At 49.0% G+C, this 12,412-nt stretch overlaps 1 protein-coding gene across 1 annotated transcript in view; it reads left to right on the top strand.

Annotated features, from left to right (window-relative positions):
• Positions 1–838: 838 nt before the first annotated feature.
• The window catches only part of PDGFRL (platelet derived growth factor receptor like), a 34,299-nt gene continuing 22,725 nt past the window's right edge, over positions 839–12,412 (top strand). The window contains exon 1 of the mRNA XM_019553343.1: positions 839–974. Coding sequence (XP_019408888.1) covers positions 920–974 — 55 coding nt within the window. The 5' untranslated portion in view covers positions 839–919. The remainder of the gene's footprint in view (positions 975–12,412) is intronic.

Raw genomic sequence — 12,412 nt, forward strand, 5'->3', positions numbered from 1 at the left:
AAGATCACAGATCACCATAACAAATATAATAATAATGAAAAAGTTTGAAATATTGCAAGAATTACCAAAATGTGACACAGAGACACGAAGTGAGCAAATGCTGTTGGAAAAATGGCGCCGATAGACTTGCTCGAGGCAGGGTTGCCACAAACCTTCAATTTGTAAAAAACGCAATATCCGCGAAGCGCAATAAAGCGAGGTATACCTGTATAACATTAGATTGATGTGGTATCATCCAATGGGAAGGTCACACCTGTAAAGCCATTCCCCATCCTCATACCTATTGCAGCTCGTTGCCACAGCAAAATTTCGCCGCGCACCTGGTCATTTCTGACGGCGTGCTCTTGTGCTGCGGCCCTAAACTCAGCTCTTCCATGGGCTTGTGCATGGCAGGACTTCAGCGTAAGAGCTGCCGCCGCTGCCCTCGCCCAGGCGCACGCTCCTGAGCGCCTGCAGCGGGGTGCCGAGGGCCCTCCCTAGGGAGGGGGAAGAAGTGGCTTTGACTCCCCGCAGGCAGAAGAGGGACTTGGACCCGGGACTCCCAGTCCTAGGGTGGCCCCGACCCCTGAGGCACGAGGAGAGAAGCGGGCTCCTGCTCCAGAGAAAACCGCGGCGCCCGCCGCTTGCCGGCGGCCTCCTCAGAGCACAGCAGAGCAGAGCAGAGGCGGTAGGAGCGCGCCTCCCGGGCAGCCCAGGGGGCCGCGGTCGGCCCTGGGCTCAGAGGCAGGGCTGCTCTGGCCCGTCCCGGGGGGTCACGTCTGGGAACGTGGCTCGGGCCGGGGGCGGGCACAGGTGCGGGGGGCCTCGGCCCCGGCGGCGGCTCCTCCCCCGGCCCGGCCCCGGCCGGCTCTCCTCCTCCCCGCGCCCAGCTCGTCGGGAGCTCCGCGGAGGACGCCGCCCCTGCCCGCGCACCGCCGACATGAGGCCGTGGCTGTGGCTCAGCCTCCTACTGCTGCACGAAGCGCTGCAACACGGTGAGAGCAGGTCCCGCGGCTCCGTCATCCGCTGCCCCGGCCGGGCGGGCTGGTCTGCTGCCTCCCGTCACCTGCCGCTGCTTCCCTGCCCGCCTCAGCCCGTCCCTGCCTGCACCTCCTGCTGCCCCCAGCGCATGTGGGGGGCAGGTCTGTCTCCTACTTTTAATCCTGCTCGGGCCCCCAGTCTATCCCTTCGGGCTGAAACCCGCGTAAAGGCTGCCGGTGTAAACGGGGCTAGGGTTGAAATCCGCCTGGACCACTCGGGTTACATCCCCGGCGTACTTGCAAACGTGTCCATTTTTTTGGGTGGGAGGTGGGGAATAGCCCATAACCCCACCCACCTCGCCTCAGAGTCCGATTTCGGGACACCGCCCGGTCTGTGTGGGTGTAGAGGCAGCATCCAGCGGAGTTGGGATGTGAAGAAGAGTCCCAGAGAGGCGGCGAAGGGACACGAAGTTGTGGGACTTCCAAGCAGCGCCCCAGCAGCAGAGCTGTGTTTCTCCCAGCCAGCTTCTCTTATTCCCTAGATGAAAAACAGATTTACTCTCTTATACAACCTCAGTCCACTGCCAACAACCTGGTTTTGGTTTTCTTGTGCTTAAGGGTATTGACCAGAATATGGCTTCTTTTCCGTGTGTTTTTGAGACCGGAAAAAGCCTTTTGCAGAAATGCCAAATTCCCTTTTTTTTCCCTTAAGTGCAGAACATAAGCCAGTAGTTCACATGAAACCTTTTTTGCTTTTCTGCGGGAAGAAACACATGAACGCTGCATGTCATAAAGAAGAAAAACAGTCTGTGCTTCAGCTCTAGGTGGAAAACAGGAAAGCAATTGTCAAATACTTTGAAGCGCTGATTTGAGGTTTTCATAAGCCAGCACCCTGGCTTTACAGGCCAGATAAAATCCCAGCTGTAGGCTGCCACCCTTTGGTCCATACCAGGAATGCTCAGTCTCCAGCGCATGGAGCTATGGCATCCAGCCCTTGGGGCTCCCTACAGGTCAGGACATTTGGCAATGGGGCAGGTGTGGCAATTACCAATGGTGTTGCTCCCCATTGTTAAGTTTCCGAATGCCGTGGGTCTGGTTCAGGCCTGGGCCACTGCAATGTGGCCAAATTGGGGCCTTGGGTTGTTGCCTCATGGCCAGATTGGACCCTGGGCAGTCTGTTGGCAACTCAGCTGCACCTGGCCTGCACACTATATCTCCCCTGCTTGTACACAGCTAGATTGGGTCCTGCCTGCACCGGATCAGCCCCCTGCCATACTTGTCCCACGTGCTACACTGGGCCCACTGGCCAGATTCAGCCTAGGACATCTGCATCCAGCTCCTGGGGCAAAAAATGGTTCGGCACCGCTCGTCTAGACTATTCTTAACAGGTGTTTATCCAATTTGTTCTTAATTACCAAAGATGGAGATTCTACAACTTTTCCACTTGTCCCTTGCTGCCAGAGAATAGCCTATTATTTTCCTCTTTATTGCCATCCTTCAGGTACTTGAAAACCGTTATTAAATCCTCCCCTTGCTCCAGACTAAATAATCCTTATTCTTCCAACCTTCTCTTGCAAGGTATGGTTCCTAGACCTGTAAACCATTTTTGTTGTTTTGTGCAAGATTCTAATTTGCATAAAGAGGGAAGTGACTGATGGCTTTTTTGTTCATGAATACTACATGTTATGGGACAAATATCTTTTCATTGCCAGTCACTCTAAATCAGGGGCTGGCAGCCTACAGGATCTGGCTTGCCAAGAGATTTCATGTGGCCCACCAAGCCAGGATGAAAGTGGTGATAGGGAAAGTTTATCGCTAGATTGGAAATGCAGTCAGTGATGGCCAGGTCCGCAGATGTAGGGCCCACCTTCTGAGTGAGTGGTGATAATTTGTTCTACTACTCTTAAAAGGTTGCTGACCCCTGTTATAAATATATTTCATTGATGCTTAGTTTTGACCCATGATTTTCTATTACACTGTCAGAGAGCTAGCTGCATGGAGAAATTTCATAGTATAGAATAACTATTTTGTGGTTTACCTTTAAGTCCTTGCATAGATATTTTTATTGTAGAGTATACCTTTTTCCAGTTTAGTTTGTTTATCATGTCTTCTCTTCATGAAGATGTTAATTTGGATTAATCTGTTTGTTCTAGAATACACTAAATTAACCAGATCAAACCCAAGTGTGTCTACCTGACTTTGCTATGCTATTTAAGGTACTTCTCTTGTTAATCAGTGCATCCACTTGGCTTTATGTGAGTTCAGTTAGCTGCCTCTGGGGAAAGTAGGCTATGTGTAGTGTTCTACCACTTGGTCCTTTATGTTCTGGCATTTTTCTTAAGGTACATTTTTGTTGAATTTAAAAGAAATCTGACATTTGGGGTCAAACCAATGAGACTGATTTTACTCTTGGCCTTCAGTGGTTAATCTGTGTTTTGCTTGTGCCACTTTTAAATTGCTGTTAGGTAGCATGAGAGGACAATGCTGAGTGCCGTAGTCATGACAGTTGATACTATAAAAAGGATGATGTGCACATATTGGCTGGATGGACTGTGGATTGAATCTGTGGATTGAAAAGTGGTAATGACATGGCTGTGGCAGTAATACAGGTAGATTTATAAGAGGAGGAAAAGAAAGAAATCAAGCAGAGTAACAGTAGCAGTAATGTTAGCAGAATTTCAGGCTGTGAAAGACTACTTTCCTGAAGACCTGTACAATCTCCCCATGGTGTGCAAGCAGCAGAACAGCAACATAAGACATACGTTGCTTAGTAACAGGGCTGTCTGGCCCGTTAAGTGAGGCAGGCAACCCTGGAGTAGGAGCCCATCTGTGGGTGATTAGCTGGCAGTTAAAAACCCAAAGGGAAAGCAAACTCTATAAGCTGGGGAAAAATCAGTTTGTGGCCAGGAGGGAGAATAAAACCCAGAGGAACTAAGGAGCCATTTCCTGCCTCCTGGAAAAAAGTGAAAAGTTTTGCTTTGCTCATTCATTTATTTGGGTCGAGGATTATCATTTATTTTATGGACTATTGTTTGAACTGGCTAAGGGATTCGTAAGGGTACAGGGGCCATCTGCATGGAAGCAAGCACACCAATCTGCTTATGGGTGGTGGAGAATACAGGTATCCTCCAGCTGTGAACCAGCAGAATGAGTCCCAAGGCTGTATTGAAGTGAATGAAGCAACAAGCATCATCATCAGCAACAAGCATTTTAGCAACAAAAGCTGGTGTTTCAGCCTCTCCAGATTCAGCTGCAGCAGCTTCAGCAAAAGTGGAAAGTGGAGCAGCTACACTTTGTTTAAATTGCTGGAACAAGTGAAGCCCAGCCTGCAGACGGGTATGGCTTCCCTAGCCCAGGCAGAAGGGGGTGGAATGCTTACCAAAATGGTGCCTGACAATGAGCCCAAAGCTTTTTTCAGAGACTTTTGAGTAGGTAGCCAGGACATGTTTCATAGTTGGTAGGGTAGGGTTGGAAGAGACCTGAGCAGATCATCAAGTCTGACCCTCTGCCATGGCAGGAAAAAGTACTGGAGTCAAACGACCCTGGCGAGGTGTTCATCTAGCCTCCTGTTAAAGACCCCCAGGGTAGGAGCCAGCACCACTTCTCTTGCAAGTTGGTTCCAGATCCTAAGCCATCCTGACAGTGAAGTAGCACCTCCTGATATCTAGCCTAAGATGATACTAATGGCCCTGGGAGCAGTGGGCTACCAAGCTGGTGCCGTACTTGACTAGGGAAGCTTTAAATAGCCTTCTGGGCTCTGAAACTGCATGCAGTAATGACACCCTCAAGTCTGCCATTTTAGATGGTGAGGCGCGTGGAGGAGACGGATAGATGCCAGTTCCAGGCAGAGCCCTTTCATTCAGACTCTTAGCCCTGAGCAGTGTTGCAGTTCCTTAAAATCCTAAGCACCTAGTGGTTGAAGCCAGAATTCAACTTGCCCTTGAAAATTGTGGAATTTGTGAGAGTCAAACAGTTTATACAGATATTGCTGGTGGGGATGAGTGTAGACACTGGACGGACCTTCAGAAGGCAGTCTGCCTCTCTGAGGACCTTTAAGAGGTAGAATTAGATTGTGGGAAGTCTCTAGCTGGGTCAAAGGGATGTGCCTACCAAAGCCTGAATATGAAGCAAGGAAGATGGTTATGACTTGTGAGCTACTGGGTGGAGGTCATAGACTTGGCTCAAAAATCTACCTCACTCCCCAAAATGACTGGAGAGGGTTCAGCAACCTCTACCAAATGGAGCTGGGGCCAGAGGAGGATCACAACCAAGAGCTTGTATTAGACTCAGGGAAAAGAGGAGCCCTCAGTCTTGTTTCTCATGTAGCTAGTCTGGGCATTGGCACTGGGATTGCCTACTCATGGACTATAGTTATGTTCAGTCTGAGGTCTCTGAAGTTCTGATAGAAGCCTATGTAGAGAGCCTATGTACTCCCCATTATGGTTGGAGATGCCCAGGTTTTGGCTGTGTGGACTCTTGCATAGGCCAGATGTTTATGCATGGGTGCCAGTACTCTGCCCAACTTTCAGTTGTGGAGTTTGGGCTGTTTTTTTTCAGCTATCCCTTGATACAAGGATGATGTCTGCTGGGGGGGGAGGGGGATTATCGGTGAGTTTTAAGATGGCTGAAGAATCCAGTCCATGCTCTGCAAGTTTTTCCACAGATATGACAGGTGGTGCCTTTGGGGCAGAGCTGTTGGCCAGGACCTGTTAAGACCTGTTACCAGCCAGCATTTCTCAGTTTGTAATGCTGATGCCACCCTTCTAAGGTTTGCTTTCAGGGTATCCTTGTAGCACTTCCTCTGTCTTCTGCGGGACCTCTTGCCATGACTGAGTTGAGAGGAGAGAAGGGGACTTGCTTTGGGAGACAAGCATCAGCCATCTACACACAGTGGCCAGCCCAGCAGAGTTGATGTTTCTTGATCTTTGCCTCGATGCTGGCTATGTTAGCTGCAGAGAAGATGCTGGCGTTGGTGCAGTGGTCTTCCCATCTATTGCAAAGGATCTTTCTGAAGCAACAATGCTGATGGAACCATTCCAAGCACTTAAGATGGCTTTGATATGTCACCCATGTCTCACACCTGTAGAGCACCATGGGGATAACCACTGCATCATAGACTGGGATCCTAGTTTCCATCTGCAGATCTCAATTGGCAAAGACATGGTGAAGGAGCTTTCTGAAGGATATGCTTGTACAGCAAATCCTGTGTTCAATTCCTACATCAAGACTGACTGACTGGGAGAGATGGCTGCCAAGGTATGGGAAATGCTCAATGTTTTCCAGGGGTTCTGCACCAATGGTAATTTGTGCGGGGAGTGGAGCAGCTTGTGCTGGGATAAGCTAATAGAGCACCTTGGTCTTCCCAATATTAAGGGAGAGTCCCAGGCTATGACAGTCAGCTGAAAAACAGTCAGGGGTGGACTGCAGATTGGTCTCAGTGTGCACAAGGATAACAGTCATCAGCATACTGAAGGTCAGTGGTATGTTTTGGTAATTTTCGCTTTGCTGTGAAGGCGCTGCAGGTTGAAAAGCTGACCATCCGTTTGATACTCAGCCCCAGTTCTGGGAGGAAGGTAGTCACAGATGAGAATCAAAATCATAGCGAGATGGAGAAAAGGGCTGGGGTGATGATGCAGCCCTGCTTGACACCAGTATGGAGAGTAAATGGGTCCGTCTCTGATCCATTGCAAAGGACTGTGGTGGTCATCCCATCATGGAGTAGCCTGAGGATGCTGATGAGCTTCAGTGGGCATTCAAACCTAGCCAGCAGCTTCCATAAGGCTCCACAATTGATGGAGTTGAAGGCCTTGGTTAGGTTAATGGATGCCATGAACAGCTCCTAGTGTTGCTCTCTACATTTCTCCTGGATCTGTTGTGCAACAAAAATCATGTCGGTGGTACCCCATGGTGCTCCAGAGCTGCTCTGGGATTCTGGAGGGACATCTTTGGCAAGAGGGGGAGGTGATTCAGAAGGATGCAAGCAAGAATTTTCCTGGCAATGAATAGGAGGACAATGTCTTGGTAGTTCTCACACACTCACTTCTCTCCTTTTGTGAAGATGGTCACAATGTTGGCATCCTTTAAGTCAGGTGGAGCTTCCCCATTAATCAATATTTTGATGAGAAGTTGGTGAAGTTTTTGCACTAGTGCTGTTCCACCAGCTTTGAAGACCTCTGTGGGAATGCCATTGTAGAATGTGTATGCATAACTTGTATACATGGGGGTATTCAGCCTTATCTCACCACAAAAGTGCAGCTCTCAATTGGTGGACTATTGGCTAAGCTGGAATGGGGGGTAGTCCCTTCATAGGAAAACTAAAGATGTTGGTAGAGTGTCCCGTAACTAAAAGTAGAGGTGAACCGATGTATCGGTCCCATGTCAGATTTGCACCAATAAAATGAAAATTAACATCAACAATCAGCTTGTTTTGGCCAGTGTAGCTGATAATGCCACCAGTAAATGCAGTGTGCATGTGCACAGCTGCAGCATGCACACAGCCAGAAATGCAGTTGAGCAGCTTGGAAAGCAGCATTCAGCCGGTAACTCTGTGGGGGGAAGGGGTGTGGGAGGGGTCAGGGGCATGGTGGGGGGCAGATCAAGGCCTCCATGGAAAGGGAGGCAGAGGGGCAGGTGCTGCCCAGTCATTGCAGTGAATGCAATGCTGAGAGTTGGGCAGAGCCGCATGTGGCTTGTCTGGGGGGCACAAAAGGTGGGGAGGGTAAGTGGCTCCCTGCTACTGCATGCACCCCTGGGGGAGGCATGGGGGGCATGTGCCTCCCAGATTTGTGTGTGGGCTGGAGGTGGGTTACCTGCTGCAGGCCAGGGACTGTCCCAGCCTTTTCCCAGCAGGGGGGCTAGGCCAGGGCTGCACTTGGGGTGGGCTGTAGCCACCCCTGCCAGTGCCACTGACACCTGCCCTGCCCCTGCCCGGCCTGAGCACAGCCTCTGCCCAGTCCCCCTGCTGGGAAGAGGTCAGTGCAGCTCCTGGCCCTGAGCCTGCAGTGGGCTGCCCATCTCTGCTTCGCACACAAATCCAGGGGGTACATACCCCACAAGCTTCCCTTGGGGGTGCATGCAGCAGCGGGGAGCTGCCCCACTTTCTCACTCCCCCATGGCCCCCAGCTGAGCTGCCTGTGGCTCCACCCCACTCCTGGTGTTGCATTTACTAACTTTGCAGGGCAGCACCTGCCCCTGCCCACTCTCTCCTTCACCATGGGGGGGCCTCAATGTCGCCCCCTCACATACCTTCCCTTTTCCATGCTGCTTCCCCTCCATGGACTTACCGGCTGGATACTGCTCTCCAAAATGCTGAGCTGCATAATGGCTATTGGATTGGTATTGGCTGATTATGGCTGATTCATAATTGGCCATCAGTATTGACCAAAAAAAATCTTTATTGGTGCATCCCTAATTAAAAGGTCGCTAGAGTCCTTTCTAAGGTTAGTTTGCTATTATGACCACTTTATCCTGCTATTTTTGGTGCTTATTTAGCTTGTCCTTCAGCAGGGAGATAAGACAGCACCCAAAACAGTGCAGTGATCACCAATGTGTGCCTTGGCCACTGGAAAGATAAGGTAAATGCTACATACCACCCCAGTATTAGACAGTCTGGACTTTATCTGGAGGTTCATTCTGCAAAGAAAAGCCTTGGAGCAAGGCCTAGAAGCCTTGCTTTCCCAGGACTTTGAGGTTGGGGAACACTGAGTTCTGTATCTAAGCCAGGAACTCCTTCTGTGAGAGCAAAAGTACCCTGTGATCAAAAAGCATGTGGGGGTGTGTGTGCATGTAGCAGTGAGCAGGGCTCCCTCAAGAGGCGCACAGTGTGCACACATGGTGTGTGTGGGGAGAGATGTGAGGTTTGGGAGGTGTGTGGGTGGGTGCAGTGTTTGTGGGGTGTGTGATTGTGAGTGGGGGAGAGTTTGTGGGTATGGTGGGGTGTGCATGGGAGCCCCCCCGGAACATGCCCCCCTGAACTGGCCAGCACCTATCCCTGCCCCACGACAGCCCAGAGCCCATGCAGCCTGTGGTGCCTCCTCACTACTGCCAACAGCCCCAGCCCTGCCCCACGCCCACCCTGGACTCACCGTAGTGGGACCAAATCAGCCAGAACCCATGCACACAGTCCCAATCCCAGCCCACCCACACCTGCTCTGCAGCGCCTGCCCATGGTGCATCATGCTGCACCCTGGATGTACAGTGGGGCTGCGGTGGCTGTGCAGCTGGACTGACTTTCTAGGCAGCCCAGGCAGCAGCAATGGTACTAGGGCAAACCTCATGCACAGCCCTGACCTGGGCTGCCCTGCACCTGCCTTGGACTTGCCCACAATGAGCAGCAGCAGAGGCAGCTAGGCAGAAACTGTTGCTCAGTGCTTGGGCAAAATGGCCCCTCCCCGTTGCTGCTGCTGGGACCTTCCTGCTGTAGCCTCCTGGAGCTTGTGCTAGGCTGCTCTGTGTCTCCATTGCTGTTACCACTGCTGTGTGGAGCAGCGGCTGGGTACCCTGGGCGCAGGCTCCTGGCAGCTGCAGCAGGAAGCACCCAGCAGTGGTAAGAGGGAGGGGCCGCTTTTCCCCCTTGCTGAACAACGGTTTCTGCCTGGCTGCCACTGCCACTGCTTAGCGTGGGTGAGTCTGGAGCAGGTGTGGGGTGGGCCAGGTTGGAGCTGCGCACATGGGTTCCCCCAGCACTACAGGGCTGGGACCAGCGACAGTGGCAGCCAGAAGGAGCTTCTGCCTGGGCTTCCTAGAAAGGCAGTCCAGCTGCAGAGCCGCCCCAGCTCTGCTGTGTGCCCAGGGGGTGGCAGGATGCACCATGGCGGGACGGCACCTGGGCCGGGCAGGACCAAGGGACCTGCTGTGGGATAGACAAAGACCCTTCACGGGTTGGAACTGGCCTGTAAGCCATATTTTGTCCTGCTCTAATTGGTGCAAGAGTGAAAGAGAGATGCTATCTGTACAGGCTGCTCTGAGATGGTTGCATTGCCTTGCCAGGTGCATGCCAAAATAATACATTATCTTTGCCTTAAATTCTTATCTACAGTGGTGCATCAGTTAAATGTACAACAAGAAAAACAAACATTCAGAGTAACCACTAATCATCTCTGTTCAGATCAATACTGAAGGAATGATGGCATGCACAAAATTATCTAAGAGGTCTGTAGGAGTCCACATGGAAGCACAGGAAGCCATAGTTGCTAAACTAGGTATATAACATTCTGTGAGATACCAGCTAGGTCACCAGCATTTAATCAAGATGATCCCCAGAATACATAAACAAGCTTATCTCCCTTTAAAGCAGAATGTAAGCAGGAAGGCATGCAGAAGTGGGTAGTAAAGAATGCATTCCACACGAACCTTAATTCAAACTAACATGTTATGATATAGAATTATTTCTCTTTTTTCAAAGTGTATTGATTGATGGCAAGTAGAATTATTTAAATACATTAGTGAGTAGCTTCAAGGTATTTTACAGTGAACAGCCACAGATAATCTGAATTAATATACATCCATCAACCAGTCCTCCATCACAAGTCTTGAGACATTATGTTGTCAGTAAAAGTGTGACTGTCATGTTAATTATTTACAAACAAAAAGAGGGATAGGGGTGTTTAAATTAAAGGAAAGCTTCAGGAAGCAAAAATGGATTAAGTTTCAATCCACTGATTGAATCACTATTGAAGGAGTAATTCAGAAATGTCAGATCAATTCTGCTGATAACTCTGTGGTGTGGTAAGATTTGTCTAGCATGACTAATTTTACATCTGCAAAGGTCAGTCAGAAAGTAATACTTCCTACTTTTTTCTCAGCCAAGTATTGCTGAGAATATTACTGATATTAAATATCTCAGAAAATGGTAAACTTGCAAAGAAACTGTGCACATCATTGCTGAATACATAGCTATATTATCCAATACTTCTCTGTCAATGGCTTTTTTCCACCAGTGAACAAGGTACATGTCCTGACATTGTATGAGGGTCAATCAGAAAGTAATTCCTCTTACTTTGTCTCCTAAGCAAACTATGGATGTGGAGGAAGTTCTTGACTACTTGCTTAAGGAGCTACAGTCAACTCAGAGGTTTATGTCATAATCTTGATGAAATGGAAACAACGCGTGCAAAGAGCCTGTCACAACAGAAAGATTAGAGCTGTGCGAAATTTTGGCAGCTATATCGTTTTGGAGGTGTTTCAGCCTGTTTCGGCACCCAAAACGCCAAATCCAAGACACAACAGAAGGCTCTGAAACATCTCCAAAATGAAACAAAAGCATCCAAAACGTTGGATTAAGATTAAGACGGATAAAAAATATCAAATAATGAGTGTTTGCTCAGTTATGCCAGACAGTGCCCCAAAGGTTAAAAAGGTCTTATAATGCTTGTAGAAGATGTCCAGGCACAGATTCTGATGGACTACAACAGGAAGAGATTCTCAGAGTTGAGGAGTGATTCTTGAGAACACCCTCCCACATGCTTTCACAAAATGAGCTTAGTGCATAGATGGTATTTGCTGGCAGTTGCTATCAGCTGACTGTAGCGATTGCAATGCATCCTAAGGAAGAAGGCATTCCCTTGTGTATGTGGGTCCAGAAAGTCGTATATAAAATACAAGGAGTTCATTTTTTATCTTGTTTAGTTTAGTAGTAGGAAGAGATATGAGAGAAGGCTCACTGAGAGAATCCAAATGTCACAGGGGTTTGAATGGTGGCATATTGTGTCATTTGTGGAATATCTGAGTTTTTCTAGATGAGCTAAAGATTCACTCTCCTTGTATTTTTGTCTCCTTTTGTGTATGACAAGTTGTAGGATCAGATCATGTTCCCTCCATGTCCTTTTTCTATGGTGAAGCATGGCACTGTAGAAGAGATGCAACTGAATTACACCAAGTAAAAAAGTATTTAATACATTTTCAGACTCTTCTGCTATTGGGACAGTGTGGATCATCTGATGGTATTACACCTGAACTGCAGGTGGATTTGAGGTGACTAGGGTAGCAACAGTAAGTGAGACCTCAAACAATCCTGTTTGTGTTAGTCTATACATAATGATGACTTAAGCTGTACTATTCATCAATATAACTATTTATGTTATACTATGATCTAAAGCTTGTCATCCTATAATTGACAATTAGTACCTCCTTATGTTGTTTCACAGTCTAAACAAATTACTGAAGGTTGTTGCCAGAAGCAGAAGGCAGATTTCCCAGAAGCCTCTGGGTTTGACAGGTCTTTCAGAAGCCTACGGTTACTTGCCGTAAAGCTGGAAAGTCCGTCAGCAACACAGAAGTCCTTGACTTCAGAAAAGCTGACTTTGACAAGCTCAGGAGGCTTGTTAGTCAGGCCCTTAGGGACCATGACCCCAGGGAGATGGGAGTTCAAGAAGAGTGGTTGCTTCTCAAGGAAGCGATCCTCAATGCACAAGCTAAATCTATTCCAACACGGAGGAAAGGCAGCAAGAAGGCAC

Source organism: Crocodylus porosus, unplaced genomic scaffold (genome assembly GCF_001723895.1).
Source record: "Crocodylus porosus isolate Cpor-Errol unplaced genomic scaffold, CroPor_comp1, whole genome shotgun sequence".
Classification (NCBI taxonomy): domain Eukaryota; kingdom Metazoa; phylum Chordata; order Crocodylia; family Crocodylidae; genus Crocodylus; species Crocodylus porosus.